This window comes from Diorhabda carinulata, chromosome X (assembly GCF_026250575.1).
Source record: "Diorhabda carinulata isolate Delta chromosome X, icDioCari1.1, whole genome shotgun sequence".
NCBI classification, from domain to species: Eukaryota; Metazoa; Arthropoda; class Insecta; order Coleoptera; family Chrysomelidae; genus Diorhabda; species Diorhabda carinulata.
In genome coordinates, this window is record NC_079472.1 from 22,101,719 (window position 1) to 22,115,182 (window position 13,464).

General features: G+C 31.4%; 1 protein-coding gene across 13 annotated transcripts in view; it reads left to right on the top strand.

The window, feature by feature from the left end:
• The window catches only part of LOC130902399 (uncharacterized), a 215,283-nt gene that overhangs the window by 154,988 nt on the left and 46,831 nt on the right, over positions 1 to 13,464 (top strand). For 5 of the 13 annotated variants that reach the window (XM_057814510.1, XM_057814508.1, XM_057814511.1 and 2 more), the window contains one exon: positions 7,211 to 7,366. The exons of the other annotated variants lie outside the window; for them this stretch is intronic. In XM_057814510.1, the coding sequence (XP_057670493.1) occupies positions 7,211 to 7,366 (156 nt within the window). The remainder of the gene's footprint in view (positions 1 to 7,210; positions 7,367 to 13,464) is intronic. 13 annotated transcript variants of the gene reach the window in all.

The window sequence follows — 13,464 nt, forward strand, 5'->3', positions numbered from 1 at the left end:
TCAATGACGCAAATTATCAATAACAATCCACAATTGTTAAACAATATTTGCTTTTCTGATGAATGCTCATGGTCATTAAATGGCTTAGTAAGTAGGCATAATTGTAGATATTGGGCTGAAAGTGATCCACATATTATGCGTGAATTCCATACACAACATCCCCAAAAGTTAAACGTTTGGTGTGGTATCCTAGGTGACCACATTGTCGGACCTTTCTTCATCAACGGAAATTTAAATGGTGAATCATATCTTGAATTACTCAGGGAAGGGGTTGACCCACGTATTACAACAATAATAGAAAATGATGATAACCTTTCCGAAGATTTACTGGTATTTCAACAAGACGGAGCTCCCCCACACTATGCTATGCCTGTCCGACAATTTTTAAACGAAACATTCCCCGCTCGTTGGATAGGTAGAAGGGGGCAGATGATGGAGTGGCCACCTAGGTCACCGGTTTTAACACCCCTAGACTTCTTTTTATGGGGGTATTTAAAAACAAAAGTTTATGCTACCCAACCAGAATCTCTGGATGATTTACGAGAGAGGATAGAAAATGAATGTCGACAATTAAATCCAGCCGTATTAAGCAATGTCAGAGAGGCATTTCAAAATAGATTATACCATTGTATGGAAGTGAATGGTACTCATTTGGAATACTTATTGTAACTTCATAATAAATAGCACAGTTAAAAAGATTAAAGAGTTTGAACTGTTGTACAACCCATTTTAGTACAGGCAAATAAGGTGAAAGTAAATAATAAGTAAAATTTGTGCTCTTAAAAGAAAAATTGTTTATCTCATAAACTAACCACTTTAACCTACAAGTATTATACATTTTTGAAATCAGCTCAAAGAGGAGTATCCAAATTTTACATAAAAAATATGAAAAGTAATTTTAAAAAATAAAGGGGATGCTGCTAGGGGTGAGGGGGTGGCTTTTCCAGTAAGTTTAAATAAGCCATAATGCTTACCCCTTCCAACATAAATTTACGTGTTTTTGGATTTTTTCTAAATACCAGTATTACAAAAGTTATTAAAGGTGGATACTTTTATCTGAAAAGCACAGTATACATGTTAAGTCATTCGAATTTAATATCATATGATGGTGGAAGAATGAATTTATTTCTAAGACTTTGTTTGGGAGCTAACTGTCTATTTCGTTACCAAACCATTTCTTCCAATTCTTCAAGAAAAAACAAATGTTTCAAAAACTAAGCTACATTTGGTTGAAAATATATTTATCCTACTCCTTTCAGAGATTTGACAATATGGGATAGCTCTAGTTACCATAGATTTCTATTTTCTATTTTTTGCATCTCTGGAATTCTCGTATTTCAAAATATTGTAGATAGAGATTTCGTTGACTACGTAGTAGAATCTGAACGTTATATCGTCTTCTAAGCGTAGTGCCTTCAGGACAAGACTCCTCCCAGGAGTATATTTGCTTTTCTTAGACCCTGTATCATTATTATTCCAGTAACTGTTTTTTCTCATCTACATCCTAGTTTCCGTGCTGATATATAGTCAAAATATTTGTGGCCCATAATTTTATTGTGAACAGCACCACATCATAGGTACATTTTCGTTTTAATCTCATTTTTTTCCACTTGAATAATATGGCTGCTAATATGGATATCATACTCATTAATGAGCTCAAGTATTTCTCCAATTTTTGCTGCATATGTTGAGGGATAATTCTAAGAGTAAATCCGCTTATTTCAAGTTCATCCTTTAAACCATTTTCCGGGTTATAGAAAACAACACAAGCTTCCCAGTTTTAAAATAACGTTAGTTATAGAGTACCATCAACTTTAGAATAAAACATTTTGTCGAGAACTTGATTTTCTTTTACTAAGACGTTCCACTTTTCCTTGAAACATTTAGTTTACGAAATTGAAAATTCAGACGCAACATCATATAATTTCATGATACGGCTTTATGGGTTTTATTGGCCTTCATATAAAGTGAGAATAATCAGAATTTTCTAGATTCTGTTTATTTGATATATATCTGTATTTAGTAGCGAAAATATATTATTTATTAAATAAAAATATATTTATTTATAACAGCCTACCACTTGTCTATGCTTAATGAACTTGATGTTTTGAGCAAATGGATTAATTTCGTACTACATTTGTACAAATTTCAATTGAAAATAAGTGTATTTAGAACCATAGTACTTCAATCATCTTTTCATCGACTGTAGTACTTTTTGCATTCAAATTAGTGATCTTCTTCTATTTATAATGCAGGATTATCATTTTTTAGTGAAATACCTTTAATGCGTGTATTAGTCCTTGCTTTCAAAAATTTATAATTCCACGATCACAGAGCTTTCTATATTGCCAACTCTTGAGTTATAGAAATCATTTATAGATGATTTTTGGAAAAATAGTTAAATTGAAAAAATATTTGTTTTGAAATTTTTTTTCCATTAACAACAAATTTACGATAAATGTGCATTACTACGAATAATCAAAAAGCTCAATCGCAAAAAATTACAATGTTAAATATAATTTTATTCAATTATACTAGAAACTATCCCAAAAAGCCATATTTTAATTGCATATAATTACAGGTAAGTAGACAAATATAACATATGCTTGATGCTATCATTCCATTTTCGTTGATAACTTCATGTTGTGTTAAATCTACTCACTTGTTAAACTAACTAACTAAGTCTTGTTATGTGACTAATATCTATAGAATTGAGTATTATTTTCACGTATTGTATGTCTGTTTTCTATCAAGAACTCTCTCCCAAGAATGAATCAAATGAAAAATATTCGGTATCGAAATGCAGCATCACTAGTTACCTAATTAAATGCAGTGAAATAATAACCACTAGATTTTTTGCAAATACAAATTCGTATTTATTCGTTTAGAAATTCCAATTAATTATCTAAATTAATATCTGAAATTTCATTTCGATGAAAAATTATATCTTCCATATTCCTATATACAGTATTGAAAAAAGAATTTTACAATGAAAAGACTTCAATCAGCTCAAATCCAATCTATCACTGTCAATTTTTATTTACACCATAACCAGATATAATTTCAAAAAATGTACAAAACAGACGAGACAGTACTGGTATTTTGAGGGACATTTACTATAAATTTCGATATTAATGGAATTATTCCAGCATTTTCATCAATTATTCCTCAACTTTCACGCGTAGTACGAAGGGTAAATGAAATTGCATACCTCGAAACTCATCGTCCATATTGATGCCGGTTTCAACGAAGTTTATGAGACACCTTCGACAAGATATTCGGTTGACACACTTGAACGAAGGAACACCACCATGAATATGAGATCTATAGGTCATAAGAGGACTGTAAAAAAACTTGGTTTAGTCACGCATGATTGTCAGCGTTCAATGAGAAAATATGCAGTTGCCTTAAATTCGCCCAAAATACCATCTGACTTGCCTTTATGAAACTCAATTGATACATATCTTAAAAATTGGGGATTATTCACTTCATTTTTCAGATACATCTCAGCCATCAACGAGGTGGAGTTTTATCTAAACAGATTTGTACCTAAATAAGCAAAACTGTTATTACTGAAGGGGCACACAACAAGAACATCAAAAATCACTCACTTTCTCAAAAGTACATGCTGCAATAAGCACCCCTATGCTGAAGAATTTCTGAAGACCACGACAGTATGATTTTGGTAGATTTAATAAGATGTTTCAACAAGAAGACGCTACCTCACTCACTACAAATGTTTTGATGGAAGTCGTGGAAGAACCATTGTAGGATGATCTCTAAACAATGTCTGCTACATGTCTAGAAATCCTGCTTCAACCTCCATGAATTTTATCTATAGGACTTTTTTAAAGTAAGGGTAAAGAGTACGGCCCAAGACGTTTGAGACAGTTGAGACGAATAATCCGTATAAAAATTTGATCCCAGACCTCTATCAAAGAGTTTTGTTTTTTCATGTATGATTTTTTGTAACTTTCATGAGCTTTAATTCATTAAAATGAGGGAAAACTACATCTGCGATCTACCACCTAAGAGCCGATACATGAAATTTGACAAAAATCCTTAATAAAGAGAGCTAAATTATTACTCGTGAGCAATAGAGCCGCTCAAATTATTCTGGGTCAAAATTGTTACCGTACCGTACAAATACTTTTTGGAATCGATATAAGATAATTGATTCTGTTTTGTGAAAAAATAGGAAGGGAAAGAAAAAAATTTGAAGAGAAAGATTTCGTTTTAGCAGAACGGTTGTCCTGCACACAATAAACTTGGGGTTTTATTTGGTAGATATTTTCGATAAAATGGAGCGACAAAGTAGCCTATCAAATGGAACATGGCTTTACAAAAGAGAAATAACAAACTGTTTAACTTTTTTGTGGAATTACCATTAAAAAATATCGTATTATCGCTACACAATAGATCATTCAGATACAGTTTTTATCTTTATTTTTACTTTTTAAAATTCTCAGGAAGTTTGTTGTGAAATTGTGGTAAGAAGTCTCAACAATTTGTTCAAATTTTGTCAAAACTTTCCAGTTCAATAAATTATAGTGTGTAGAAAACTCTGGTAAGAAATTTGTTAGAGCATTTACATGAAGATTTGATATTTTTTTCAATATTGTATATTATACGAGTATCTACGAAAATATAAAGTAAACGAATACATTCTGTTTACGACTATTATCGAATAGTAATTCTTTATGCATTCTAATGTTTTGTAGTTGAAATTATTTGGCATATATCAATTTATATTTCAATAAATTTACAATAGAATTTAAAATTGATCAATTAAACCCTGATATATTTTAATTAATCAATATTTAATGAACTATTTTGCCTTTTGGAAATGGAAATAGTTATGTTAATGACAGTAAAAAACATAGTTGCTACATTCACCCTCGAAATTTATCTGAAATATTGTATTGAATATACGAGATATTCAAAATATTGAAAACCTGAAAAATTCAGTCGCTAGTTATCAAAATTAAAAACTAAAAACTAGCTGCGAGTTTCTTACTTGCTTATAACTATTAAACGAGTGATACTGTCTAGTTATTTTGCTTGTAATCGATTTATAAATGTTCATCGAACGAATTTTTGTACGTCTTCTTATTCTTAAACATAATCTTAAATATTGCTACAAGCATCGGTTCTCTAAAAATAAAAAGTGGTGTTTCAACGCTTTATATTATTTATTTGCTTAAAATTAAAGTTATAAATAATACACCAAAAACAGAGTCAAATGAAAGACTAAAAAATGAAAGACAATATGTGAATGTTCCTCCAATGTTGATCAGTGATTTGACTTGATTAAATATCATTGATTTATTCTCCCAATCAATTATTCCACTTGAACACGCATGGAAACCGACTGGTAACTGACAGAAAGAAAAAGAGACTGTGTGCGAAGAAACACAGTTGGTCTAGTGACGATCAGTTTTTCAAATGATATCGGACATTGGTAGTTTCGATTAGGGGCCTACTAACAGGCCACTGATCGCCAACTAACGTAACTATAAATAACAATTGTTCTAATCTTGTTTCATAAATCCCTAAAGATTGAAATCGCACGGCGTCAGATTAGATAATAGATAATGAAAACTGATCCTTGTCTGTTAATCCTCTTACGACCAATTCAATGTACCTTCACTAGAATACTTCCTAGTTCATCTCCTTTCAACTGAGTGAATAGTTATATCTATATATCATCAAAATAACAAGCTATAGTTGGTTAAATTGAAAATAACCAATAAACTTTCTGTAAAATTTTCACAAAATTCAATTTAGGTTCTTGTCTTAGTTGTACTATCACGTAGAGATTTCCTTGGAAATAATATGATCATAAAGATTTTCGGTGACGACCATGGCTTCTAAGCTTTAGAACCTATTGAAAGCGTCTCTGTAAAACTCTCTAAGTAGTCGTTGCAGCAATTACCGGTTCTTGATTGTCATTGTCTACGAATTTCTTTGGGCTACGGTGAATCATTCAACTCTTAGTCTTCCAGTGATATATCTTTAACAAAGGACTTCAAACTAGTACGATCTACAGATGTTATTATAACTCGATGTATAACAACCGAACGCCGATCGCACGTTATTCTGTAACAACATAATCCCTATTTTCACACTATAAAATTCTAAAAGCTTCCTCTAGTTATCATTTTGATTTCCAGCGCTATCTGATGAATTATGGCGGAAAAACAAAATATTTTTATCATTTATAAGTTCAATATAAATATTATAGGGCGTTAACATCACATTAAGCGGTAAACAGAAACATCGCGAGCATAACGCGCTCCAGACGTTCATTAATGTCAAAAATAGTAGAACTTGTTGAAAAACTAAACGTGTGATAACGTACACAATGATAGCGCTTGTACGCGCTCTTGACGTCTAAGTTAACTAACTTTCTTCTTTTTATGCGCTGATCGTCGCGGAACGTCAAAAACATATCCTCACTTTTCTAGAGTAGTTTGTATAGTTTGTAGTTTCAGATACGGTGAAAAATGACTTATCTGAGTGTTTATATAACACTTGGCTGGATACAAGATAACTAAAATTTGATAGAATATAGAAAATAATTATCCCATTTGAACATTCTATGACAAAACTGGTGATTTAATCGACAATCAGCTTTTTTCATCGAATGTTTTGTTGAGTCTCTGCGCAATAAGTTCAAAACTTGACCATATAAACCACGATTCATTCCTCTATGTTTAAAAAATTCATCTGGATCTATTTCGTCATTTTAAAATATGTTGTAGTAAAGTATTTCTATTCAAATTGGGGGGTCTCTCTCACCAAGGCCGTGCCAAATGACATTTTGTATATGTTTTTCATATATTTCATACAGTAAAGTATATATATAATACATTATGAATAATTCAAAATTATCCATGACCGTTTAAAAATCTTTGTTTGTCACCTTTACATACATGCACTTTAAGGTTATGTTTACTAGCGAACCAGTGTCATGTCCGCGTCCATTTTGTGCGGCCTCAAATTTGGGGTGTATTTTTGACATTTATGAACGTCTACAGCGCGTTATGTTCACGTTCATTCTGTCCACCGCTTTACACATTTTGAAATATGAGGTATACTATCCGTTGAACTTTTACAAAATATCTTTTCTTAATACTAATCCATAAAAAAGCTTTAGAATTCGCTAATGATTAAATAAAAATAGACTAAAATTGACATCTGAATGCAGACTACAAGCAAGGCCCGTCGACGCCAAATAGTGCACCAATAGCAGAGTCGACTTCGATGAGAAGAAGACTTTTTGCGGGGATGAAAAGTTTGACAGGTTTTGGATCAAGGTCGAGACACGGATCGCCTGGTCATCGCTCCATCTCTCTTCCAGAAAGTATGAACACTTTAAGGCCTTCACTCTATCTTTGTGTGTCTGTTTGTTTTTTGTTAACTACAATATAAACGTGATGTGATTTTATTTGCTGTGATATACTTTCGACTAACATTTTATTTGAAATATTACTTTATGTGGATTTTTGTCATTATTTTTAAGTTTGTACATGAAACAGCTCGAAAACTATAAGCGATAAATATTACGGTAGTCACTGAGACAGCTTTAACAGATTGTTTGAAAGTGCAACTTTATCTGATTTAAAAAAATGAAGCATTTTTAAATGAACTAATAAGTAAAAGCATTTCTGAATCTAAAAATCCAACTTAATCCATTGATATAGTCACTTCAACTCCAGTAGACTTACAGCTAAAGATTTTAATGCTCTTTTCAAGCACCGCAGTCTTGGAAATGATTCTTCTACTCCTCGTAGCTTTGCTGGAATTTTCATTCTGAAATAGCCATCAGCTAGTCGGTTACATACATAGAATTGTTTTCTTATGTCCTCAAATGACATCTCCTTATATGAGTTCTCAATTCAAAGGTAAACAGTCAGGCCAGCAAGTACCATGTTTTTATTGATCAAAAATTTGTGTGATAATCCGATAGACAGTCGTGTGACCCAAATTCAACTATTCCCCGATCTATCTGATCGTCAACTGACTATCGAAATAGACAGTTTCTTAGATTCCATCGAAAATTTCAACGGTTTTGCAGTTGAAGAACTTCCGTTAATCATTCATCCACTCTCGTCATTCTAAAAATGGCTTAAACAACCGAAATATCTGGTCTCTTGACCAAACAAATCTCCATGTGCCTTTTGAAGCTTTGCAAAATTTTCTGTGTAAAATAGTAGCTTCCAAAACTATATTGAAATTTTATACGATAGCTAATACGTCCAATGAATTTGATTTTATATCTGAATCTCATAGAGGGCGCTAGTTAGACGGTTCGTATCAAGTATTATGTATGTAGTTGCTAATAGTTACGGCAAAATCGAATAAAATGTAAATAATTTTTTTTAACGCCCTTTTCTTAAATACGAATGGCGTTACAAATTTTTTTACTGCGTTTGCCCCAAATATTCTCATTTTTCTATCTATCCTAGAGACGGGATCACCTTTTTTTAAACACTTTGTATATACTCCATGTTTATCACAAGATTATGATTAAACCAGATATGGTATAAACGTCATTTAATACGATAAAATTGCATTCGCAACGAGGACAAATTGAATGTTCTCAATTTTGAGAGTAATCTGTGAAATCAGTTTGGTAAAAACGTCATATTTTCATCACAAAAAATAATGAAGAATACAACTTTTTAGAAGACTTTTTGCACGTTATGTGTAGGTATAGATATAACAGAAATTATAGATAAGCAAATTTGAAAAATAATAATAATTGATCCACATTGCTGCCCAGTGGTATTAGATTTTAGACTTCTTCGAAAATCAATTTGAAATTATAGCTTTCAATAAAATCAATACAATTTTTTGTCTTCTGTGTCATGTACTAGTAATAATAGATAGATAAACATCCACAAGAAGTTTTATTACGTAACAGGAATCGAGCATAAGCCATGTCTTGAAATCTAATGAGATTAAGTGGAAATCAAGACAATTTGGATTAGTCAATTTATTAAGAATTATCCCTAGCTAACAAATGACTACCTAATCCATTTCACAGAATGGTTTATTTCGTAGAGTTTCTGATATTTTTACGAATGAAACCATAAAAAAACAAAATAACAGTGACAACAAAATCGGAAAGAATTAATTACTGATCGATTATTAGGTTTTAATAGAAGTGGAATAATTCCTTCAATGTTTTCAATTTAGATCCCAAAACTTACATTTTTCGAATCTAGATGAATCTAAGTTATTCACTAAACCAAAAATAAATAATCACCATCAAAAGCCGTTGAAAAAAACTAGGAATTAACGTACTTATATTGCAGAGAGAGAGAGAGAGACTGAGTAAGATAGTGATTTATATTACAAATAATAATTTTAATATTATGTGTTCACACATTTTGTGAAGAAAATAATTAGAGTCATATAACTGTCCCGAGAGCAGACAGGATAAGCCAACAGTTTTCAAAATTTAGTTATAACATTTCATTAGCAACTTCTCAGATAAAATCATAAAATGTACTAGTTGTACCTACCGTCCGTCCACCAAGTTCCTAATTATACTCTAGCCAAGAAGTGGGTTTCTTGCAAAAAGTGATTGAAGAAGAATCAAATCAATAGCGGTTGGAGTAAAATTCTAGCAAAGTGTATTTTTTCCCCAAAAATTTGAAAATAGAATTTCCTCCGGATTTTTTTTATGAATCAAAAATGCTGACTGATAAGATCAATCGCAAAAAATATCCATGAATGAGAAGAAATTGATTCAGAAAAGTCTCGACACGTGATTTTTTTCAGCTAACTTCCTCATGAGTAAATTGTTGTATTTAGGACTTCAATGATAGTTTTTATTTATGTTATGAAAATATACTATTGTCCATTTTATGTGATTCGATTCCTAAAAATCGTTATGTCTACTTTCTTAATCAAAGAAATTGAAAGAAAAAAATGTACATGAATATTCTATCAAAATACCACTGTCAAAAATAACCGCTCACCTAAATATTATTCTCATTGTATCAAAACCTAAGAGTGGCTTTTAAAAATTACACAAATATAGACTTCTTTTCAAATTTCATATCAAATGATATTTTTCACTGAAATTATGTTTCACTAACCAGAGAATCGATAACACGTCCAAAAATACATAGTTCAAACGAATATTATCGATAAATAATTGTCGGTTATTCTTTTTGTCCTTAATATGTCTGCTGAAGAAAAAAATAATCATCTAAAAGCACGACATATGTTTAATTTTACAATATCGAGTTGAATTCACATGCATGAGCCTCGAGCGATTCATTTTCTTGAGAATTTATCTACGTCTTGAAGATAAATCTACTAGGTGAGAAAGATTCAAGAGACGCATTTTAATTTAATTTCAACACACATTTTGTAGGCTTTCGAGAATCAATTTATGATTGATCTAAGTCACCAACTTGCTAGTCCTTGGATGGAACGTGAACTACGTATCAAAAACTTCACCAGACCTATTCTGATAAACTGATAAACCATTGAATAAACAACGTTATGTGGAAGATAAAAGAACCTTGTGCGGTTTTTGCCCAAGCCGATAAGGACGTATAGCGACCACCTATTGCACACATTGGAAAACTCCTATTTACCCATCTACTAGTGACGAAAAAACGTACTTTCGACCGGCCATGAAGAAAAATCGTATACACTACACGGGCCAAAAGTTAAAATCTCGATACGGCTCGTCATGATGCCCGAGGCGAAGCCGAAGCCGAAAATTTAACTTTCGGCCCTTGTAGTGTAATATTATATTTAACTCAGTAATGATGGAAGTAGCTTGATAAAAGTTGTTTAACAAGTTATACCATTGTTAATTAAAGAATGTTCCTCAATATTTTGAATACCTACTCAAATCGACATTAAAACTCGAATAATAATCATGACAATTTACAATAATTGTCATGGTAGGAGGTTATAAGACAAATCCTTCGTGCAAACAGACAATACTCACGAAAATTTGAAGAAATCACAGGAGTAAAAAATATGATAACAACCGGATAGTCTCATCAGACTTAAAAGAGTGAAAGAGTACAATAACTGATACACAAAATTCGAAATATTCTCTGTTAGGTTGTTGGGTATACTTATAAAAAACAAAGCAGTATTTCGAATTATTCCACGCTAAAGAAGTCATCGTATAGTTAAATGTCATTATTAAATAGCTGTGAAGTATTTATTTACTGATTCTAAAAATATTGCTCACAAAAACACTGTTAAGAATAACAAATATAAAACATATCTGCTACTATTATGATGAGCATTTCTAAGTTTTTACTGTGATTTTATTTGTCAAATTTTTCCATTCCAATGATACTTTGAGCTTAGGAAATGTGTGTAAATGAATAGATACAGAACCGAAAATTAAAATTCAACGTCCAAGTCCAGAACCTTCAAGGAAAAGGCATCATTTGTAGCCTGATACCAAAGAAATATATTTTTCCAGTGCTGCTAATTACTGGTATGTTAACTGATCATAGTTATTTTTAAACAGAATAATATAGTTTTATACTATTTTTGTATATACATACAATATTATTGGGCTTCAGACGGTCCTGTATCCACACAATTTTTGAGATCACATAAGAGTCGGCCTATAGTTTCTTGTGTGATACGAAAACTGCAAACTAAATGATCATTATTTGCGATATGCAATTTTACAGGAAGCATTTATCCTTATAGAATGGCGGTTACTATAAAATTTATGTGAAACTTTGAAATACATCGGAAATATGGTGGAAACTAATAATATAATCACCGTAGCGAAAGTATCATCAACCTCCAGTCAAACAGTTCTCGTATATGAAAAAGTCTCCAGGAAGATTTAGATTGTCATGATTATTATTTTAACGTATTCACACCGAATATTCCTTGATTATATTCCATACTAGTTTTTGGAATTCTTTGATTATTGTTATATTTGATCTTTGGTTGCGAATCCTGAACAAATTGAAACAGAAAATGACAAGTTGTGGTATGAAGATACTGAGAAAAATAGCAGGGGTGATGAGATTACAAAATTTTACGTGAAAACGTAGCAAAAAATCAAACAACAGCTGAGATGATTTGGACGCATATTGAGAATGAAAGAGGACAGGACAGTAAAAGTGATAAGGGAAACCAAAACAAACGAAAGAGAAGAAGAGAAAAAGCCGACCGAGACGGAATACGGAAACAGCAAACAACCTGGAGCATTGAACTGGAGACGGGCTAAATAGGAAATAAAGAATATAACAAAATATCTCTAAACCTTTGATAGAAGTTGCGCGTGAATAAGTAATTAATGCTAGAATATTTAAAAAATATTTTTTTGAGAAACATGACTCGCTACTATGTAAATGGTTGCGCGGAACCCAATATTCAACAGCACGTAATAATGATCAAAAGCTGAGCTGAACTTAAGTAAATTTAGGAACTTCCCTTCTATTCTAGTATATTTAACGCGATGGATAATACCCTTCAGCCTTTTTCAATCATAAATAAAATTGTGAAACTACAATTCCAAAAATTTTTTGATTATAATAATTACAAAAAAAATAGGACTTTTTCAAAAATAATTTCTTGCAATTTTTTCCAGGAAACTAACCTTTCCACGCCAATTCAAAAATAAAATTATAAAACGTTGTTTACTAGGAATTTTCTTATATAAAACATATTTGATCTTGATATTGTTACTAACGTTCGATAATGATCATTGATTGATACTGAAAATATCATTAGCGTCGAAAATTGCTTTCCGGAAATTCTCTTTGTACACAAAGAAATGATATAAACCAGGTCAAGATCTCTTATGCTCGATACCGACCAGAGAATAGACCCTCTAACTGTGGGCATTGAACAACCCTTTTTATTTTCCTCAATTCTACAATTCTTTGTTTGTATTGTTGTGTTTGCGTTGTTTGTTAAATATGTCTAGAAGGCATATACGTGTCTATTGTTAGATTGCCCGCATTAACCACCTCCTTTCCTTAATGATAGCCAAAACTAGATATAAACACCAATATTTTTGTTTGAAGATGTAAAATCAATGCTATATTCTAAACATAATAAATTTTAAATATGACGGAATTCAATATTCGATATAAATAAGACGTATATACAGGATGTACAATCTTACGACAAAATTCGCTATACGGTTAACTTAAGAGATAACAAAAAATGTTAATTGTCTTAAATATCTTTAAGATCCCTGTTAGACACAAACATATGGGATCCCTTATCCTAAATCATACTAAAATTTAATTTCTGACATTTTTTTATACAATGTTTAGATACGTTACATATAAGAACACGTTTATGTGAAAATTCACTAAACAAAGTTTCGCAAATAAATGCAATCTCATGTATTATCGATTAAATTTTTCCAAATATTAATGTGTGAGATAATTATTATTTATATTTTATACTGAATATTACAATATATCTTTCAGTTGAGAA